Consider the following 20,648-nt stretch of genomic DNA (forward strand, 5'->3'; position numbering starts at 1 on the left):
AGTTTTAAGTACCTTGGTTCTATCATGCAAGGCAGCAGGGAGATCGACGAGGATGTCACACATCGTATTGGGGCAGGATGGATGAAATGGAGGCTCGCCTCCGGTGTGTTATGTGAAAAGAAGGTGCCACCACGACTTAAGGGCAAGTTCTACAAAGTGGTGGTTAGACCAGCTATGTTATATGGGGCGGAGTGTTGGCCAGTTAAGGTCTCACACGTGCAAAAGATGAAAGTTGCCGAGATGAGAATGTTGAGATGGATGTGTGGGCATACCAGGAGCGACAGAATTAGAAATGAGGCTATTCGAGACAAGATAGGAGTGGCCCCGGTGGAAGACAAGATGCGTGAAACGCGACTGAGATGGTTTGGGCATGTGAAGAGGAGAGTCCCAGAGGCACCAGTGCGGAGATGTGAGAGGTTGGCCATGGATGATTTCAGAAGAGGTAGGGGTAGGCCGAAGAAATATTGGGGAGAGGTGATCAGACAGGACATGGCGCATTTACGACTTATCAAGGACATGACCTTAGATAGGAGGGTGTGGAGGACACATATCAGGGTAGAAGGCTAGTACATAGTGACATTATTCCCCCTTATCCGTAGGCGTATTAACGCACTATGATTTCTTGTACTCTGATTTATGTTATTTATGTTATGTATGTTATGTTATCTTATGTTATTTATGGTATTTATGCTATTATTTGATGATATCTACTGTTTTTTGGTGCTTTGATTATGCTATTGTTTGGAACTCTTCCGTTATCTACTTTCCTACTTTTAATATTCTTGTCTAACCTTTTTTTCCTATGCTTCTATTGAGCCGAGGGTCTTTCAGAAACAGCCGTCCTACATTGGTAGGAGTCAGGTCTGCGTACACTTTACCCTGCCCAGACCCCACGATGTGGGATTTCACTGGGTTGTTGTTGTTGTTGTATTCCTATTACTATTCATATTCATATTCCTATTCTAAGTAGGACTGTATATACCTATTCCTATTCTAACAGCATGTATCATTTTAGAAAGGGATAAACTCGAATTTATGGCATTGACTATGGAGATACTTTCTCACCAGTTGCCAAGATGGCTTATGTCTGTCTTCTCATCTCTATGGAAGCAATGAAACATTGGCCCCTTTTCCAGTTGGGCATCAAAAACTCATTCCTTCATGGAGAACTTGTTGAAATAGGTTTATATAGAGCAACTACCAGGGTTTGTTGCTTGGGGGGTCTGGACTAGTATGCAGACTTCACTGATCCTTTTATGGTCTCAAGAAGTCTCCTAGAGCATGATTTGGTCATTTTTGGGTTATTGTCCAAGAGTTTGGAATGACCTGAATAGAAGCTAATCACTCTGTATTTTATAGGCATTCATCTCATGGCAAACATATCTTTTTACTTGTTCATGTTGATAATATTGTTATCACAAGTGTTGATCATGAAGGTATTTCTCAACTTAAGCAACACCTTTCGAGTCACTTTCAGACTAAAGATTTGGGCAAGCTGAAATACTTTTTAGACATTGAATTGGCACAGTCTGGCAATGGTATACACAAAGGAAATATGCCTTAAGATATTTTGGAAGATATTGGTATGTTGGATTGCAAACATGTGGACACTCCCATGGATCCAACTACTAAGCTAATTCCAGGAAGGGGGAGCCTTTAAAAGATCCTAGCAAATATCGGCTAAAATAGGCGAACTATTCCCTTTTGATGCCGCACCCCTATCGGATTCTCCAAAAATACACTATTTTTGGAGAATCCGACACGCACCCATTGACATTTTTGAAGAGTCCGGTCAACACCTCATTCTTCTTTTTATTCCTGTTGATGTCTTTTCTTCTTTTCTTTTCCCTTTCTCCTTTTTATCCTTGAAATTTTCTTCTTGGGCCACAACCATGTTTAAAGTGTAGTGAGCTTATTAATTAACCCCTCGCTACTAGCCAGTCGCGAGAGATAGTTAATCTGGACTATCCCATTTTGGCCAACACAACCCTTGGTGCTCTATACACCCGAAAAAATGTATTTCCTCCTACTTCAGGTATTCACAAGCTAACTGTTTGTTTTAAAAGTCACAAGCCAACTGAATTTATCTTCATATTCTCTTTAATAAATAGATGTAGGTTAACTGGCTGATTCATATAATGAGATATTACTAGTCTTTATGAAAAGATGAGAAAGGAAGAGACGTTATCGGCTTGTAAGAGGAATTTGGCTTCTTAAAAAGAAGGGAGAGCAATGTGGCTTCTTGTAACAGAACACTCATGTTGCCAAACTCAATTTACAGGCTTCTTTTAACTGTTATTAAAATTTGAAACAACACAAGAACTAGGTAAATTACAGCTTTGTCTTCTCCCTTACTCTAGCCATATTGTGATTTATTTGGAATCCTATGAAGAGTCAGTCCAGTGTTTTGGACGGCGAAATGCGACACAAGGCAACAAGGGTCTGCCTCGTCACTCGTCGCTCGCCTTTTTGAAGTGGCCAATTAATATCAAAAGATTAAAATATTTAATTACATATATAAATAATCAAAATCTCAATAGCAATAACATATTAGCAAATATTTCAATTCAAAAACTGAAAATAGATAGTACATACTAAAAGTCTAGAACGTGAATGAGAAAAAGAACAGAACAAAAGTCAAACCAGTGAGAAAAAAAAACAGAGGTAGAAGTAACACTGAAGAAGAAGAAGAAGAAGAAGAAGAAGAAGGAGGAAAAAGAAACAAAGGAAGAAGAAAAGAAGAAAAAATGAAAAGAAGAAATACGTATTGGTTGGACTTTGGAGTCACCGGAAAAGTCTGGTTGGTTGCCGGAGAAGTCTAGTCGAGTTGACTGATTGGAGTCGCAGGCTGAGAGTGCAAGTGTGCAAATTTGGAAAGAAAATCCTAGAGTTACCTTCTAACTTTTAAAACCCTAAATTGGTCGCCTTTTGTTTTTTAAGAAAATACAAAAGGCGATGCCTTTCTCGCCGTGGCGTCGCCTTTTGAAGATCGCCTCGATGAAGGGTCCCCTCCCCTCGCCTCTCGCCATTGGTGACGAGGCAATCGCCTTTCACAACACTGGTCACAACAGATTTCTATTACAATGTAATGAGGTATAGGAAGGAATGACAATACACATCCTAAAAGGAGAATTTCTGTTAACAATTTTTTAAAATAAAAAAGTCATCTAAATCAATCGAACTAGAATTTCAAGAGATAGAGAGTTGCTATTGAAATATTGCCAAGATATATTTGTATAATCCTTCGACATCTTGGATTTGAGTTCTCCCTAACACGTGAAACAAGGGAAAAGTTAAGTATTAGATACCTGATTATAGCATAGCTTACAAACATCATAAATAACATTGACTTCCATGGATCTTTCCATGAAGCTAATAGTTGAAGGCGGTTAATTGGTTCGATGAGAGGTAAAAGCAGCTCCTGTGAAGAAATTTATTTCTTTTTAAAAGTGTCATCTTGAGGAATGAAGAAACAATCTGTAGTAATAACTCTGTGAGTAAATACGTTTCTAAGCAGGAAACAGCAATAACATATCACAACTCAAACATTATTTCATCCCAAGGAATGAAGAAACATTATGTAGTATTACTCATTTCAAAATTCAATTTTTACAACAAGAAGCAGAGATAACAAAGTATCCCTGTTTATGAAGTGATACTTTCAAAGATAGGATGCAGGAACTCCTTAGTTCTAATTTAACAATAATAAGAAAATGCAACAAAGGGAGCCACGAATAAGTGGAGCTGCTAACTACTTACTACTCTAAAATCAAAGATGTACAGAAGACATACGAACGGCTAAAGAACAGTTATGCTACCTTCTTAGTTCCCTAGGAAAAAGGAGTGCAGTTTTTCAACTTTGCACAGCTTTTAAATATAGGATGAACTGAAGTAACTCACTATATAAGGCAGTTTCCTGTATGCAGAAGTGTACTTAGCAGGGATCAACTATCAATAAGAGAACAAGCAGCTGCAATCTCCAGAACACAGAAATGATACATTAAGAAAAAAAAAAGGCAAAGGGGTTCATTTATACCTTCATTACAGCTAAATTAGTATCAATTCCTTCAACTTTGACTTGGTCAACTGTCGCCTGTGCGGCTTCAGCTCTTCCAATGTTCTTCATTGACTGCTTGACCGCATTTTCCAGAGGATTTACCTCACCAACAAAGACATCTCCTGCTAAAGTTGTTGCTTCTCTAATTATGTCGACCTCCTTGCATGAGATAATTCCAAGTCTACAAAGTGACACCCGTGATACTGGGTGTATCACCTGTCTCCTTGCACTAGGAGAACCCAATAATCCACGTCGATTGCCGGCAGAGTTCATGAGTTTCAAGCGGCTTGATAAAGTTTCCAAGATGGCATCTCCTCTAGGAAGACTTTCTGCCAAGTTAAAACACAGTAGCGTTTTGTAATTGGAAGAAGATACCTTAAAAGCCTCTCTTACTGCCCTGTATCTGTAAATTCCAAGAACAGCCCTAGCAAGTGCTTCGGACTGCTGACCCTCTTTGAGTTTATACTTCCGAGCAAAATTGTGAGCATGGAAGATCTCGAGACAAATATCCAACCAATAGTCCCGTCTTGAACTTCCTTTAAATTCCGGAAATTCAAAATATGCAGAATCCATCCTGTGTTAACTTAAAGTTAGAAGTTCCTGGTGAATTAAGGTATATAGCTTCAACAGAAAACATTCAGCTTACATAGACGAGGACTTGTACATAACAGCTTTGTCAAAGAGGCGAACACCTAAAGGTCCAGTAAGCTCAGGCTTAATGATCTGTTTCAAGTCTGAAGCTAGATCATACCGCACTGCTTTATCATATAAGCCCATTCCAGACTCGAAGTACAGAGCATAGTTAGTTAATGTCAACCTTCCTGGATGAAAAAGAAAATGGAAGAATAAAGCATCTTAGCAAGTAATAGAAAATATGTTTTTAGATGAGATAGTTACACACTTCAATATGTTATCAGAGCACACAAAGGTCCTGCTTTCCAGCCTCACCGCAGACTATTATCAAAAAAGAATTTTTCACGTGATTGCTCTATGAAAAAAGAATCAGACTCATATGTGAATGGATGAGTTGAAGACAAAATTAAGTAAATAATAAGGATCGAACAGCTTAAGCCAGTGTTGTGAAAAGATCGGTTTAAGCGATGAAGCGAAGCAAGGCGAGGGTTGGGCAATGCAAAGTGAATGAAGTGGTCGCTTCTATCCCCGAAGCATGAAGCGAGGCAGCGACGAAGCGGACGCTTTTCTTATTTTAAAAAAGAAACTTTTCCAAAGAAAAAGGAGAAGTGTGGACCGTGCACCTAACGAGAATTTATCATCATCGTCCACGTTCAACATCAAGCCCAGATAATTCATGTCCTGCACCGGACGCAACACCTACTGCAGACTTATTCCTCTTAATCAACCTTTTGCAATTTAAAAAGGTATACAGCTCACTCGTAATGCCAATGTTCATTGTACCTTTTTAAGTTATCATCGTCTATCATCAACCCACTATGCTTTTGAAACATTTTTGTCTTCTGAGCGACAAGCTATGATTGAAGAGATGTTTGTTTTACATGTGAGTGGTACTTGGGAGCTTGTTCCTCTTCCTCCAGGGTAAATCTATTATTGGTTGTCCTAGGACTTATGGAGCCATAGTTGGTCAAGACGGCCAAGTTGATTGGCTTAAGCTCACCTTGTTGCTAAGGGATATACTCAGATATTTGGGCTTGATTACAGTTATACTCTCTCTTGTCGCCAAAATAGCATTTGTCCGTCATTTTCTATGTTCTATCCATGGTTGTTTTCCGTCATGGGTCTTTTTATCTGTTGGACATTAAGAATGTTCCCTCCATGGTGACCTTGCGAAGGAAGTTTATATGGAGCAACCACCTAATTTGTTGCTAGGGGCGAGTCTATCTTGGTGTGTCGATTGTGACTATCACTTACTGGTCTGAAACAGTCTCATCGAGCCTAGTTTGGAAAGTTCAGCACAGTAATTTAGGATTTTAGCATGACCATAGTGAAGCTGATCACTCAATATTTATCGACATTCTGCTCCAAATCTGCATATTTGTTTAGTAGTTTATGTTGACAATATTGTTATCGCCATCAATGATCAAGATGGTATTACTAATTTAAAGCAACATCTCTGTCGACATTTCTAGACTAAAAACCTAGGCATACTGAAGTATTTTCTAGGCATTAAGTTTGCTTAGTCAAGATGAGGTAATGTTATTTCGCAACACAAGTATACCTTAGACATTCTTGAGAAGACGGGAATGATTGGATGTAAACCCATTGACACTCCTATCAATCTGAATGCTAAACTCCTGCAAGGACAAGGGGAGGACAAGGGGAGCCACTTGGTGATCCCAGAAGATATAGATTGTTGGTTGGTAAGTTGAATTATGTCATAGTGACTAGAGTTGATATTTTTTTCTTGCAAGTGTTGTAAGCCAAATTATCGATTCTCCCAGTGGAAGTCATTTGAATACAGATGGCCGCATTTTGCAATATATAAAGTCAGCTCCAGCTAAGGAACTACTCTTCGAGCATTGAGGCAATGAGTAGATCGTTGGATATATACACGTTGATTGGGCAAGATCGGCAGGATCATCTTCGAATAGACGTTTTACATCCAGATATTGTGTTTTATTAGGAGGTAATTTGGTGTCCTGGAAGAGTAAGAAACAGAATGTAGGTGCTCGATCTAGTGCAAAAACATAATATCAAGCAATGGTTGTAGCAACTTGAAAGCTTATTTGGATTAAACAATTACTCATCGAAACAGTTACTCATAGAAGTAAAATTTGGAGAAATCAGACAGATAGAACTTGTGTGTAATAACCAAGCAGCCCTTCATATCACATCAAATCTGGTATTTCATGAGAGGACCTAGCACATTTAGATTTGACATTACCTTGTCAGAGACAAAATCTCTCTGGAGATTTTGTTACAAAACTTATGAAGTCAAGTGATTAACTTGCATATATTTTCACCAAGTCCCTCACTGGTCCTCGTATTAATTACATCTGTAACAAGCTCGGTACATATGACTTGCATGCACCAGTTTGAGGGGGAGGGTTAGAATAGGAACAGGATTTGTATATAGTATCCTACGTGGATAAGGATTGTATTGTAGTGTCTATAAATAGGGCTAATTGTAACTATGTAGTTACACAATTCAATAATATTTTTCACCATTATTTCTCACATGGTTCATATGGTAAATTTGGTGCTTCTTATAGCATTTGAAGAATGCAAGGTTCACATCCTCTCAGCTTTGCTGCCACTTGTGACTTGTCAGCCTAAACCTCTAAAACTAAGTTTTCCAAAGCCTTCACTCAAAACTGAAAAAGAAAATGAGGAAAAACTATCATTTGCAAAACAATTGTTATCAGAAATTCCTTCTTTATATATGCAATTTTCAATTTCAGAGCAGAGGAAGTCGTTAAAATTCAGAAGCATCTTTTGTTTCATATTTCAAAAGAAATATACTATCGTAGATGATGTTAGTAGAGTTATAGTATTAAAAGCATCAGACATACAATTATCCTTCGTGAAAAAAAAGGCTATGGATTACCAGGCCATGCAGATATTCCAATATGTTCCAAAACTGGTTGTGTGGGAACCGTACCATCCACCTCTAGCACTATCTCTTCCTCTGCAAGTGAAAGGTTGGACACCAATTGAGGGCCACTGAAATTCTGGACTGCCTTTATCACTCTGCAGTAGGAATAGGAACGAGGAAATAACTTATTAGTAATCATTCATTAAGCCCCAGATTGTACTCTGGATATACCAAGGCATGATATCAAAAGCAAGTCTACAAGTGCATCCAAATAATGTATGTAAAGTTCCTAAAACACATAATTATCATGACGGTTCTGCTGACACAGGAGGGAGGAAGAGAGAGAGAGCGCACCCAATGGGAGACAGATATATGATTTTTTCCGGCTGATGGAAAACTTAAATCATATATTTTATAACATAAATTAGAAGGCCAGAATCACAAAAATTCTCATCTGATGTTTTTGTTAATATAATTAATTTCATAAAAAGGATAGCTATTAGATAACTACACGAATTCCTCTCTAGTATATGCACCTTAACCGATAAAATTATAACATTTGGACCAAATTCAGAATAGAAATATTGGGGAGAGGTGATTAGACAGGACATGGCGCAGCTACAGCTTACCGAGGACACGACCTTAGATAAGAGGGTGTGGAGGACCCACATTAGGGTAGAAGACTAGTACATAGTCACATTATTCTACCTTATTAGTAGGTGCATTAATGCACTATAATTTCATGTGCTCTGATTTCTGCTATTATCTATTACTTTACTTTCTGTACTTCTGTACTTTCATTATTCTATTTTGTCTGTATTGCTCTCGTTATTTGCTTTACCATATCGCCTTGAACTTCTTAACTTCTTAGCCTTATCTAACCTCTTTTTATGCTTTTATTGAGCCGAGGGTCTTTCGGAAACAGCCGTCCTACCATGGTAGGAGTAAGGTCTGCGTACACTTTACCCTCCCCGGACCCCACGTTGCGGAATTTCACTGGGTTGTTGTTGTTGTTGTATACTCTTTCTATATTTTTGGTTAACAAATACATTCCTTCTTCTTGATGCACACAATCATTTAAAAAAAATTAGTGTAGTTTTGTTTATAACAGATAAAATGAGATCAAAACGTCAAATGTCAGTATACATATATAACAGCACCTCACTATAGCAGCCATAAAATTTTCATACAAACCTTGCCTCTATAACGAGGTTTGACTGTAATCTCAAAAGATCTGTAACCAGCTTGATTTCAATCTTTTGTGAGAAAGTAAAGTACCCAAAGAAAAAAAGGTAAAGTGGGGTCCAACAATTAATGCTCAAGTAATGGAGCATACTTTTCAAGACTCCGAAGGTACTTGTCGTATATAAGAAAATGGAGCCGGTGACCTGATGAACTTGCTAGGACATCAAAAAGATTGTGAACTGTTATAATGTCTGCAACAATAGCACAAGCAGGAGCAATTCGTGAAAATGAATCTGCACCAACTGTCATTTTATCATCAACCTGACAAGAGACGAGAAATAAAATGGATAAATAAAAGCCAGTTGAAAACTTCAGGACAAAATCATATGATGCTCTTCTGAGAAATTTTATTTTTTTTGCAATTCAATCAACCACAAGAAAGAACATAGCCTTCAAAGAGGATAGAACCTTCTATAGTGCATCACATAAATTGAGACACAGGGAGTACTAAATAAAGGGAAATGTTAAATCAGTTACTACCTGAACAGCCATGTTTGTGGAATCCGAATAAAACAATGACCAGCTATCTTCATCCTCCACTTCCCTCTTATCAGAAGCAGCAGTTTCCTGTGAAGACATCTCCGTGACGGTATAGTTAGACAGTTAGACTTTCAAATAGACAGCCAAACCTATGGCATAGCAAGCAAAATTTAGAAAAGAAAGCAATCTTGAAATAGAGTATAGCTCATGTAGTTAAGTACTTGATTTCCAACATCAGGGACCTCCCATGCTAGCATCATGTCGAACATCAACCCACGGAAGTCCTTATCGCTCAGATAATCAGGACGGATGGTTGCAACTTGAAGAGCTTGAAAGGAGCAAAATTCCAGAAAGTTCCTAGCATACACTAAGGGTTGTTTGACATCATCAAGAACATCTGAATCAAATCGATGTTGCAACTCTTCAATCTCTACCTGCAAAACCCTGCAATTGAGGCACGATAGACAATAAGTAATAAGATATCTCATAAGCCTATTATCTTAGCTTACAGGAAAGATTAGAACTCTATTGGCATCATGGCAAGATTTTCATCAGGTCACCTCTTGTTTGATTTCGATAGAAAAAAGGTAAAAAAGAAAAATCTATCACTAAAGTATTTTCAGAAAAGGGTTAGGATGCATTTAGAATGTGGTCTAGTTTGTCTATGGATTATTGTTAGAGTCCCGCATTCATTGGGGAAAGGAGTGGTAGTCTACTTGGATGTACTTAGGCAATCCTCCCCTCCTAAACAAAGCTTTTGGGATTAAGTTAGGCCCCAGTGTCATATTTTTACATGCAAGCTCTTCCATATTTGGGGTGGCATTTTATATTTTCCACACTCCAGTATGGCTTTGGCGTGAAGGGGGCTGTTAGAGTCCCACATTGGTTGATGAATGGATTGGTGGTCTGCTTATGTGGACCTGAGGAATCCTCCCCCATGAGCTAGCTTTTGGAATTGAGTTAGGCCCAAGGGTCACATCTTTACAATCATGAACAAAACAGAAGAACATGCAGTAAGCAGAAATCTATAATCTTTTGAAAAATTCAGAAGGAATACTTTATATTCGGAAATTGATATAGAGTTAATTTATAGTTCAAGAAGTTGGAGGTTGTAGTGAACAAGCCGATTGGCAGATTCTTTTCCATTGACAGCCAAGGCAGATGAAGGTTTCCTGTAAAATCTTGTCACAAAGTTGCTGACAAATCTGAATTTTATGAATGGACATCGTCAAATTTTGTGAGCCTACACAAGATAATCTACAAAGAATGAACATTCAGTTTATGCATAGGTGCTACAATGTAAATCTCCAATAGAATCTGTTAATCATCTTCTTCTACATTGGCACCTGACCTGGCCTCTTTGGAGTATGTCTCGGAACTTGTTTGGGGGGTGCAGTAATATAGGCAGGAAGATTAAAAAGAAGTATCATGCAGCCAGTGGGTCAGGGGATAAAAAAGATGCAGAGTCTAGATTGGAGAATTCCACTTCACATTGTTTTCAACTTTGATGAAATTATCCTTTGCATTATATGGACAGTGTGGATAGATAGCAACAATAGATTTTTGATGGAATAGAACATCATATATCATGTATAGAGATATCTTCAAAATATCTATAGCTTTTGCTTGATTCCTATTAATATGTTAGATGATATACTGAATATGATCGACTCCTTGCAGTTGTGAAAGGACTTCGACTAGACTCTTGATGTAATTTTTAAAGCACTACCTTAGTGTTGGTATACAGATATAGTAATAAAATTACATACCAACATAGTAATTATCAAAAAAACAATCCAGAAGAGTACATAAACAGCTTGATCGAATTATGCTGTGGCTTTGTATCGAACGGTTAAGTAGATACTAAACCTTGTGAAACAAATGCTTTACTGGAAAAGTTATTGTCCTAACTGATTAAAAAGAAAAAAAACATTATCTCTATCCATCTCTGGCTTTAGTAGAACTTATAATGAATGGTATCCATAGATATAAGAGTACTGCAGAAAACATGCACCGAGCATGCTCTCTCCAAGCAGAGGGGAAAAAACAAAGAGGATCTGGAGCCTTTTACATTAGAAGGACCAGCTTTACCTTCATACTGATTGAACAAATCTGCTGAAGTTAGTAGGCATGAATTTTATGTCTTTTAGCCAAAACCTTTTGAGAAAAGAAGGCAATGCAACAGCTTAAATTCTCAATTCTTTGAGTGCTCGACTTTTTTACATTAATATCTAAGCTCCAAGGAAAGGACGACGACAGATTTCTCGTTTTGCTTGTAGTGAATATACTATTTCCAAGTGGTATTTCTCTCACACTTGCTTGGATGCTAGACAAAATTACATCCCAGTTTAGAGATGCATGTTGATCTTTAAGATCTACAGTCACCCAACTTCTTAGCAGAAATAATTTGTATATTCATAAGAAGATAAAATGATATCTATGTATTTATGTTAAGATAAAATGGTCAAGGTCTAGAACATTACTAATTTAAATTGTAAGATTTATTAAAAGAGCTTCCTATGAAAGAAGACAGCATATTACCATACAAATTCTCGAGATAAAAGTAATCGATAAAATGTGGATATACAACATTCATCTCAGCTATCCAGTACAGTTGACACTCTTCAAGGGATATGAGGACCCTAGAACGTGACATAAGAGGCATGAAACCAAGAACAATCACCAACTCTAATCAATCATCCAGAAAGAAGAGTAAGAGGCCGATGCTCTCTAGCATCCTATAGGCTAAGGATGATTTCAAATTTCAATAACAATGAGATCATGTCACAGACAAACATCATTAATGATTGATGTCCTTATATAATATGTTTGATCATTTAAACCACAAAGCACAGCTAGCTGACCAGAAAACAGAGTTTTTCATACATCATTCAGATATAGAAATGAGAAAAAAAGACAACACCTCATTTCAAGCTACTTGAGATTGGTGATAGTTATATGAATTCTCACTATCCATTTTCTTATTGTATCTATTTCATACCTATATTCAGTAACGTGATGTTCTTTAACACTAGCACTTCTACATAATTTCTATGGACATCTCCAGACATTAAAGAAAAATCCTAACAAATATTGAACCTAATCTTACTAAGACTTAATCCACCTACTGGGTGTTGCATGTGTAGATCTTTTACATACATTGTATTTTATTTTTCGCTTCGCATGTACTTCCTTTCATATAATTTAGATCTACCTGCCTCCTATTAACATCTTCAACAAACGTAAGACATGACGAAATTATCTCAATTGTCTTCTATCACTTTATCCTCTATGTGTGCTACTTGCACCTTCTGTTGGATGTGATATGTTCTGATATTATTAACCTTGTATAACCACAAATCTATTATCCATTTTAACATTTGCATTCGTTTGGAACTCACCTTGTGGATATGTTGGCCCTTAGAAGCTCAATAATCACTCTCGTATAACATGGTTAGCCAGACAAACATTCTATATACTTGTCTCACTTGGTAGGTACCATTGTATCATACAATATTCCCATAGCACTCATCTAGTTCAATCATCATATTTTGATTCTCTGTGTTACATCTTCGTCTATCATTCATTCTCTTGAAACATTGAGTTTAGATATCTAACATGCTTGCAAATGACATGTTTTCAAGTGTCATTGAAATGAACCCAAAACAAGGCTGAAATTAAATGTGATTTGGGTTTGCATGTCTAATCCAAAGTAAGGCAATTCCAAATTTTCTTTGATATATCAAATTAGGTGCAAATGATTAGGGTCAAATCCCTCCCTCAAATTGCAAGTCTCTAAAAGTAAACAGAGGACAATATGCAAAGAGATATTTCCGGCATGTAAGCCTCCTTTCAATCAACAAATTGTAGAAATTATTCTTCTTTCGCTACCTGTACAGGGCAGTTGTAGAAAGTTGTAAGGGAGCAGATAAAAATTTCAAAGCCCATTTTTTCCTCGTTGGTTTGATTGATGCACAAGACAGTACCCAAAAAACTAACTCAACTTCTTATGACTTCTGGAGGAGCCAAAAAAGTTTTCATCACTCTCCCTCTCTGTAATGATAGAAAGGAGAAAATGAGGGACATAAATAATGAAGTGACGTCATTTAGAGCGTAATTAGTTTTAGTTTTAACATTAATACAAAAGACAACTACTGTTAAATAAATGAAGTGGACGGCTAGGATCTATTCTGCAAAGGTATAAGTAAACCAATTTGATGTAGGATGTAGTGTGTCAAATCTGGTTATTCTCATTCCTTTCTAATGCATTTCTCTCTATCTGATTCTTCTCTTCCCCTCTTTTTTTCCTTATCTTTTTCCTACCAAATTATGTTCTTCAGGTTACAATAACTATGCTGGTCATGGATGGGCACAATTTCAGAGACTATGGCCCTTTTTAGTTTCATCGGTGAGTCACTGTTTTGTACTGGTTACAACTGTGAATTGTGAGACTGTATTGTAAAGAATTTCAATTTTCCCTTAATTTATAATTTTATTGATAAATCCACCTTCTGGTCTAAATTTGGAACTCAAATTGATAATTAAAAGTAAGTTCTACAGAATGGTGGTTAGACCAGCGTTGTTATATAGAGTGGAGTGCTGGTCAGTAAAGAACTCTCTTGTTCAGAAGATGCATGTTGCAGAGATGAGGATGCTGAGATGGATGTGTGGACACACTAGGAGTGATAAGATTAGGAATGAGGTTTATTCGGGAGAAGGTGGGAGTGGCATCTGTGGCAGACAAGATGGGAGAAGCGAGACTCAGATGGTTTGGACATGTGCAAAGGAGGGGTGTCGACGCTCCAGTTAGAAGGTGCGAGCGGGTGGAGTTGGGGGCTATGTAGAGGGGTAGGGTAGACTGAAAAAGTATTAGAGAGGGGTGATTAGACAAAATATGGCGATACTCCATATCATCGAGGACATGACCTTAGATAGAAATGAGTGGAGTTCGTAGATTAGGGTAGAAGGATAATACGGATAAAATGGTGTCTTGTCGTGTATCAGTTTAAGGTGGTCGTAGGTCTAGGCGTGCCTTTATAGTTGTGTTGTTATTGCCTTTGATTATCACATTACTTTGCTATCGTTATTGTTCTTGTCTTGTAAAAATTGCATCGCTTTTTTGCCATTATGCTATATGTATTGTTTTTCTCTCTTACTAGAGACTGTGACTTTTGAGCCGAGGGTCTTTCGAAAACAGTGTCTCTATTTTTATGAGGTAGTGGTAAGGTCTGCGTACATATTACCCTCCCCAGACCCTACTTGTGGGATTTCACTAGATATATTGTTGTAGTTGTAAATTGATAAGCCCATTACTTTCAGTATTAGCACGGCAAACCTGAACTTGACTAATGGCGCAAATGAATCGTCCAGAATCAACGGGATCCAAACAGGCGGATGAGAACTATCGGAGGCTGGATACGAAGATGCAAGCAGTCATGGGTGATACACGGGCGAGATTCAAAGGGACAGATAAGAACAATGAAAGTTGAACTCTAAGCTATCCGGTAATGCTAAACAAATGGAGGAGTTACAAAACTCAAGTATAAAAATGTTTGGACATCTAAGTATCATGATTGGCCACTCTGGTGGGAAGGCATCCATGGAGAATGAGTCAACCAACAGGGGTGATGGAAAACTTCTGAGGACTAGGATCTCATATGCTGAAGAAGTTAATATGATGGGTTTCAAAGGTAACCATCCATCTAACTTACAGTTTCCAATGTTCGATGGTAGCGAACCTCGAGTGGCTGAGAAGGTACGAATTATATTTCAATGTCTACCAAATCACTGTTTATGAGGAACCCAACCATTTCAGAAAATTTCCTCTTAACGTGCTTTGCTGGTCATCTCAAGGAAGAACTCAGATATAGAGAGAGGCTACTCACTCACTTCATTTTGTCTCAAGAGTGGCCACGAAACAGGAGAAGGTAATGATTGTTGTGGATAAGAAAAACAAGTGGCTGCACAAGGGGATATTTGCTCCAGTCAAGGACACTAGATAAAGGATTGAAGAATTTAAGAACTTATGAAGATTACCTTATTTTTAATTTGCTACAAGTATTTAAGAAGAACATGTGGATTTTTATTCAATTAACCTGATTCTTATCACTTATAGTTTTGGTGGATTCAGGGAGCAATTATAACATCATATATCACCAAACTGTGAAGGAGCTTGTGATTGAATTATTAGATGATATTCCCTTGAGAGTAACAGTAGCTGATGGAAATCAAATGTTAGGTCATCAGAGTTGTGCAAATGTCATATTGAAGGCAAAAAGGATTGAGTTCCTTGAAATTTAGACTGCAGAAACTGAAGGTTGTGACATGGCTCTTGGAGGGGATTAGATGAGACCATATAGTCCAGTTATGATCACTATAAAATCATAGTCAAACATGCTGGGAAATCGGTGGAGCTTAAGAGAGATACAGGAATGGAAATACGAATCCAGATCACAGCTAAATCAATGGGAAAGTTACTGAGGAAAAGCCAGAGTTTGTTAGCTCAACTAATGCTAGCCACCAGGGAATCGGAACAGGACTAAATCAAGAAAACAGACAACTGCCTACTACAGCAAGCCTCTAGCTCCAAGACATGTAGGAAAGTCAACTCCATGCCCTTGGAGGTCAGTTGTGAAGAGGTTACAACTCTGTTTTACTAGCCAGCCATGAAGAAAGATGTACAAAAGAAGCAAAGATTAAATTGTGGCAGACCTAGGATTAATGCAACCTCTAAAAATTGCCGCATAAGCTCATAGAAGGGTTACCCAAGTCACAGGATAAAGATGTGATATTAGTGGTTATTAATAGATTTACTAAGTATGGGCACTTCCTGACTCTACAGCATCCATTTACAGCTGTGCAAGTAGCAGAGTTATTCCTTGAGGAGATTAAAAACATACATGAATTTCCTACACTCTGGTATCAGACAAGGATAAGATGTTCACTAGTCAATTCTGGCACATTTACTCAAGGCATCCAAGACTCAAGTCTCAACTGTGTCTAAGCACTGCTGATCACCTTGAGACTGATGGACAAACTGAAAGATTGAATAGATGTATTCAAGGGTACTTGAGAGCCATGGTATTGTCTAAACCAAGAAATGGGCAAGCACCAATCTGAATGCTGGTATAATACAAAATTTTCACACCTCACTGCAGTGCACTCCTATTCAACTATTATATGGATATGAACCTCCTCAAATTCCTATGGGACCATTTCAACAATCTCCAGTCCTATCAGTGCAGGACGTCATTCAACAAAGACTGCAAGTTCAGAAGCTCCTGAGGGATCACTTAGTTAAAGCACAAGCTAGGACGAAATGGCATGCAAATCAGAAGAGGAGTGAGAGGCATTTTAAAGTTGGAGATTAGGTACATCTGAAACTGCAACCTTATAAACAGACTTCAACTGCAGCCAGGAAGCAATTTAAGGTGAGTCCAAAGCATTATGAACCCTGTCAAGTTTTCAAAAAAAAAAAAAAGGAAGCAGTGGCATACTAGCTGCAATCACCAATCATTCCCCAATTCATCGTCTGCTTCATGTGTCATTATTGGAGAAGAGAATTGAGCATACAATACAACCTCAGCAGCAGTTTCTCTTGGCGGGAGAAGATGGACAGATTTTGGTTCAGCCTTGTGTCATTTTGCAGAGCAAGGGTGGTGGTGGAGAATAATGCAGCAGCAATGAAGGTGTTGGTCCAGTGGAAAACTTAACTCTTCAGATTTTGGGAAGCAAATATTGTACATCCTTGAGGATAAGGATGATATTGAAGATTGGTGAAAGGTAATGATCTGGGATCGAAATAGAGAAAAGGGGGAAATAAATAAATGAGTGATGTTGTTAAGAGGGTTTTTCGTACTAATATTAACAGTAGTTGGTAAATTTTGAATCTAAGCTCATAACTCTCATGCATACTACAAATCCATGATAAGATGCAAAATGAACCCGCTGACATCGTTATGCATGCTAACATAGATATCAAGTAGATTCTTGAAACCATCTTCTCCAACCTACATTAATCAAAATTTCAGCTTGGGCACGCCAGTAATACCAACCTCATGCCTTATCCTTCAATAGTTCAGCTGCATTTCAGTGACAATAAGCTACAAATGGAAAAAGAAATTGTAATTTCAAGATAGAATGAGAGGGAATTTACTTGCAACAACGAGAGACAACAGAATTAGCGAGTGAAGATAGAAAAGGTAAAGGCTGGTAAGGCGGAGTCCTGGCGGCATCATCGGCACCTTCACTGTCACCGCTACGCTTTTTTCCGTTGAAAGAGAATATGGATTTCAACGCTAACAAACTCTTTATCTCGTTGCCATTGTTTTTCTGATCTTTACTTTTCCCCAGTGCATTCTCATTCTCCATCTACCTGTTTTGCGTTTACTTCTCACCTTTCCTACCTCAGATCGACCGCCGGGGGTGAACGCCGGCGGATAATGTGGTTTGTTTTTTTCAACTTAAATTAATTGGTTTCAGATTTTGATCATACGGGTGAAAATGCCGTCTGAACTACTTTAACTATATATTTATATATTTATGTGATTTAGTTTTTAACTTTTCAAAATATTATGAAGTTTGGTTTCTTATTTATATATTTATTATTTTTAGTTTCTTAAATATATACTTACTAGTTGTCTGCGCTTCGGCTATAAAAAAAATTAATTTATACATGAATTTATTGTAAATTTGTCAAAATAAATCATTTGATATATATATATATATTATTTCCAAAACTATCCATATCACATATATATTTCAAAATTAATTTCGGTTAAAGTCTAAAAATAGAAAATATTTTAATGTGACAATCGATTATGATTTCACTAATTTAAAAAATAAATATTCAAGATTAAAAGTATGGGCTTAATAGAATTCATCTCACACTAAATAAAATTACTTTGTAAAGACTAACCAAGTTATAAAATAAAATAGAAAACTATGACATGTTGACAAAGATCGACACCAGAAAGTTATTATATAATTCACAGTTACTTATTGGAAGAGGTTGAAGACATGTTGACAAAAATTATTATATAATTCACAGTTACTTATCGGAAGAGGTTGAAGACATGTTGACAAAGATCGACACCCCAAAGTTAGTGTAGAACCTGAACTCTAATTGCTTCGGAACACTAAAATGAGAAAAAGAAGTACTTTAATAGACTGTTTAGATTGACTTATTTTCAAACAACTTATAAGTTGAAAACTGCTTATAAGTTTAAAAAAAAAGTAGGTGCAGACCAACTTTTTTTTTTGACTTATAAATTGTTTTCAACTTATAAACTACTTAAAATAAGTTCATCCAAATAAATCCAACTATTTATTCGAGCTTATTTTAAGCACAAAATGACTTTAAGTTGGCCAGCCAAATACTCAAAAAAAAAAATGAAAACAGCTTATAAGCAAGTTATAAGTCAATCCAAACGGGTTCTAAGTTGTAGAAAAGTTAAACTAACTAATAAACAGTAATAAAATTATTAAATCAAATATTGTAAATAGCAACCTTTAGATAGTACCCTAAATAATGGCATAACCACGTATAGTGAAGGGTACTGGTCAGTTGATTATTCTTCATCGAAAACTTATATTATATTTATAAAAATAGTGTACAAAATATATACATCAAAAATTATTTTTCTTAGGCATATATTTAATCTTGAACACCGTTAACAAAAGTTTTACCTTCTCCGCCGATCTAAAGGGAGAGATTCAAAGAAAGCATCTTGTATCTTATTACATTGGCCTTCAATAGTCATCCCACAGTATATATATATAGAAGGCCTCAAACACATCTACGACTGAAAACTTATCTTTAACAGTTGGTAAAATATTTGCAGTATCTTGATCTGCTAGTAGCAATGACAATAGTGTTATAAGTGCTTATGAAGAACGCCATTAAGAATAAGAAGAGCGTGAGATTACATAACTAAGAAGTAAATTTTTCTGTGAATAAAAATATAAATATACAAATTTATATCTTCAATACAACTTAAATTTTCAAAAAAATAACTAACTTTGTTTTATTTTAACTAATATTGTATGAGTCTTCTCATTTTGGGATTAGACTATATAGAATCTGAATAATAGACTAAATTGTGATCAAGTTAGAGCCTCGTATTGTCTATTAGCAAATATTAAATAAAGGGTAAATATAAATCGGAAATTATGTATTTTTTACTGATCTACTTGGCTTTTTCATCATAATTGTTTATTATAGCGAGAGGTATTGTATACTTTGTTTTTGTTTTTCTCTTCTTAATTCGATATATGCACTCTTCATTCAAAGTAATGTGAAGATATATTTCACAATGACTTTGAATTTGATGAACAGGAAGAGACACACCGTTTCATGAAAGGATGCATTAATTTTTTTAAAATTTCCTTTCACTGAAAATCAGGCAGAATTTTGAGTTTTATTTAATTGAATAATTGAATATAGCAATCCTAGCCTAGGAGAGTGCCAAATCTAAAAAGGAGAAAAAACTATTTCATCGGTAAATATTCTAAAACTTATCAGGTTTGGTCTGTGAATATTTTTTATACAAATAGATTAGGTCTATATTAATGAAACTTATGCCTCCGTGAAATTAAATTTTTAATCCATTTTTTCAGTTGTTTCTCTCCCCGCTATTTTTTCTTCAAATTACACTTATGAAAAGAGTTGTAACCTCAACTATTCAAAATAAAATTAATGAGAAAAGATGATATAAATCATAATTTTATTCAATGGAGGATAAAATAAAGCATATTATTATCGCTAATGACTTAAATATTATGTTCCTTTTTTTAGCTCTAAACGATTCATAATCAACGTGAATTGTTCTAATTTTATTTTTCATACAAAAGAAAAATAAGAGATTTTATCTTATTAATCAAATTTCTCTATGTAAAGTAAAGCGAACAAAAAAATAAAATCAATTTAATTACAAATTTTAAAAAACTAAAAAAAAAGTTGCTAATCTACTTTTATTAATTTCAACTTCTAAAATATTAAATAAATTTCCTTCAATAAGGCCGTTGGAGTATAAAATTTGGAATAAAAAATATGAGTACAGAACTTTTAATTTATTCTCATTACAAGAAATTTATTTTTAATAAATATAAATAAATTTCTCCCCACACCTAACGGGTAATAACTTTTTTTCTTATTATAAAATTTAGCATATTTAAGTCATTAGTAGCAATAATATGCTTCATTATATCATCCATCAAATAATATCAGCACTTATATCTTCTTTGCTCGTAAATTTTATTTTGAATCATTAAGGTTAAGGTTCTTTTCATAATAGTAATTTCAAAAAAAAAGTAGAGGGAGAGAGGAACAACTAGAAAATGGTTTAAAGATTTAAT

The 20,648-nt window shown here is 36.2% G+C and overlaps 1 protein-coding gene across 3 annotated transcripts in view; it reads right to left on the bottom strand.

Annotated features, from left to right (window-relative positions):
- The window catches only part of LOC129874143 (uncharacterized), a 42,674-nt gene extending 24,885 nt beyond the window's left edge, over positions 1 to 17,789 (bottom strand). For 2 of the 3 annotated variants that reach the window (XM_055949384.1, XM_055949386.1), the window contains exons 1-8: positions 17,449 to 17,789; positions 9,515 to 9,737; positions 9,294 to 9,392; positions 8,905 to 9,074; positions 7,581 to 7,723; positions 4,704 to 4,878; positions 4,037 to 4,631; positions 3,309 to 3,421 (exon numbers count right to left, since the gene is read on the bottom strand). In XM_055949384.1, the coding sequence (XP_055805359.1) occupies positions 3,309 to 3,421; positions 4,037 to 4,631; positions 4,704 to 4,878; positions 7,581 to 7,723; positions 8,905 to 9,074; positions 9,294 to 9,392; positions 9,515 to 9,737; positions 17,449 to 17,663 (1,733 nt within the window). In that variant the 5' untranslated portion in view covers positions 17,664 to 17,789. The remainder of the gene's footprint in view (positions 1 to 3,308; positions 3,422 to 4,036; positions 4,632 to 4,703; positions 4,879 to 7,580; positions 7,724 to 8,904; positions 9,075 to 9,293; positions 9,393 to 9,514; positions 9,738 to 17,448) is intronic. The other variant, XM_055949385.1, reaches the window with a different exon arrangement.
- Positions 17,790 to 20,648: the final 2,859 nt, after the last annotated feature.

The sequence above is a fragment of the Solanum dulcamara genome, chromosome 11 (assembly GCF_947179165.1).
Source record: "Solanum dulcamara chromosome 11, daSolDulc1.2, whole genome shotgun sequence".
NCBI lineage: Eukaryota > Viridiplantae > Streptophyta > Magnoliopsida > Solanales > Solanaceae > Solanum > Solanum dulcamara.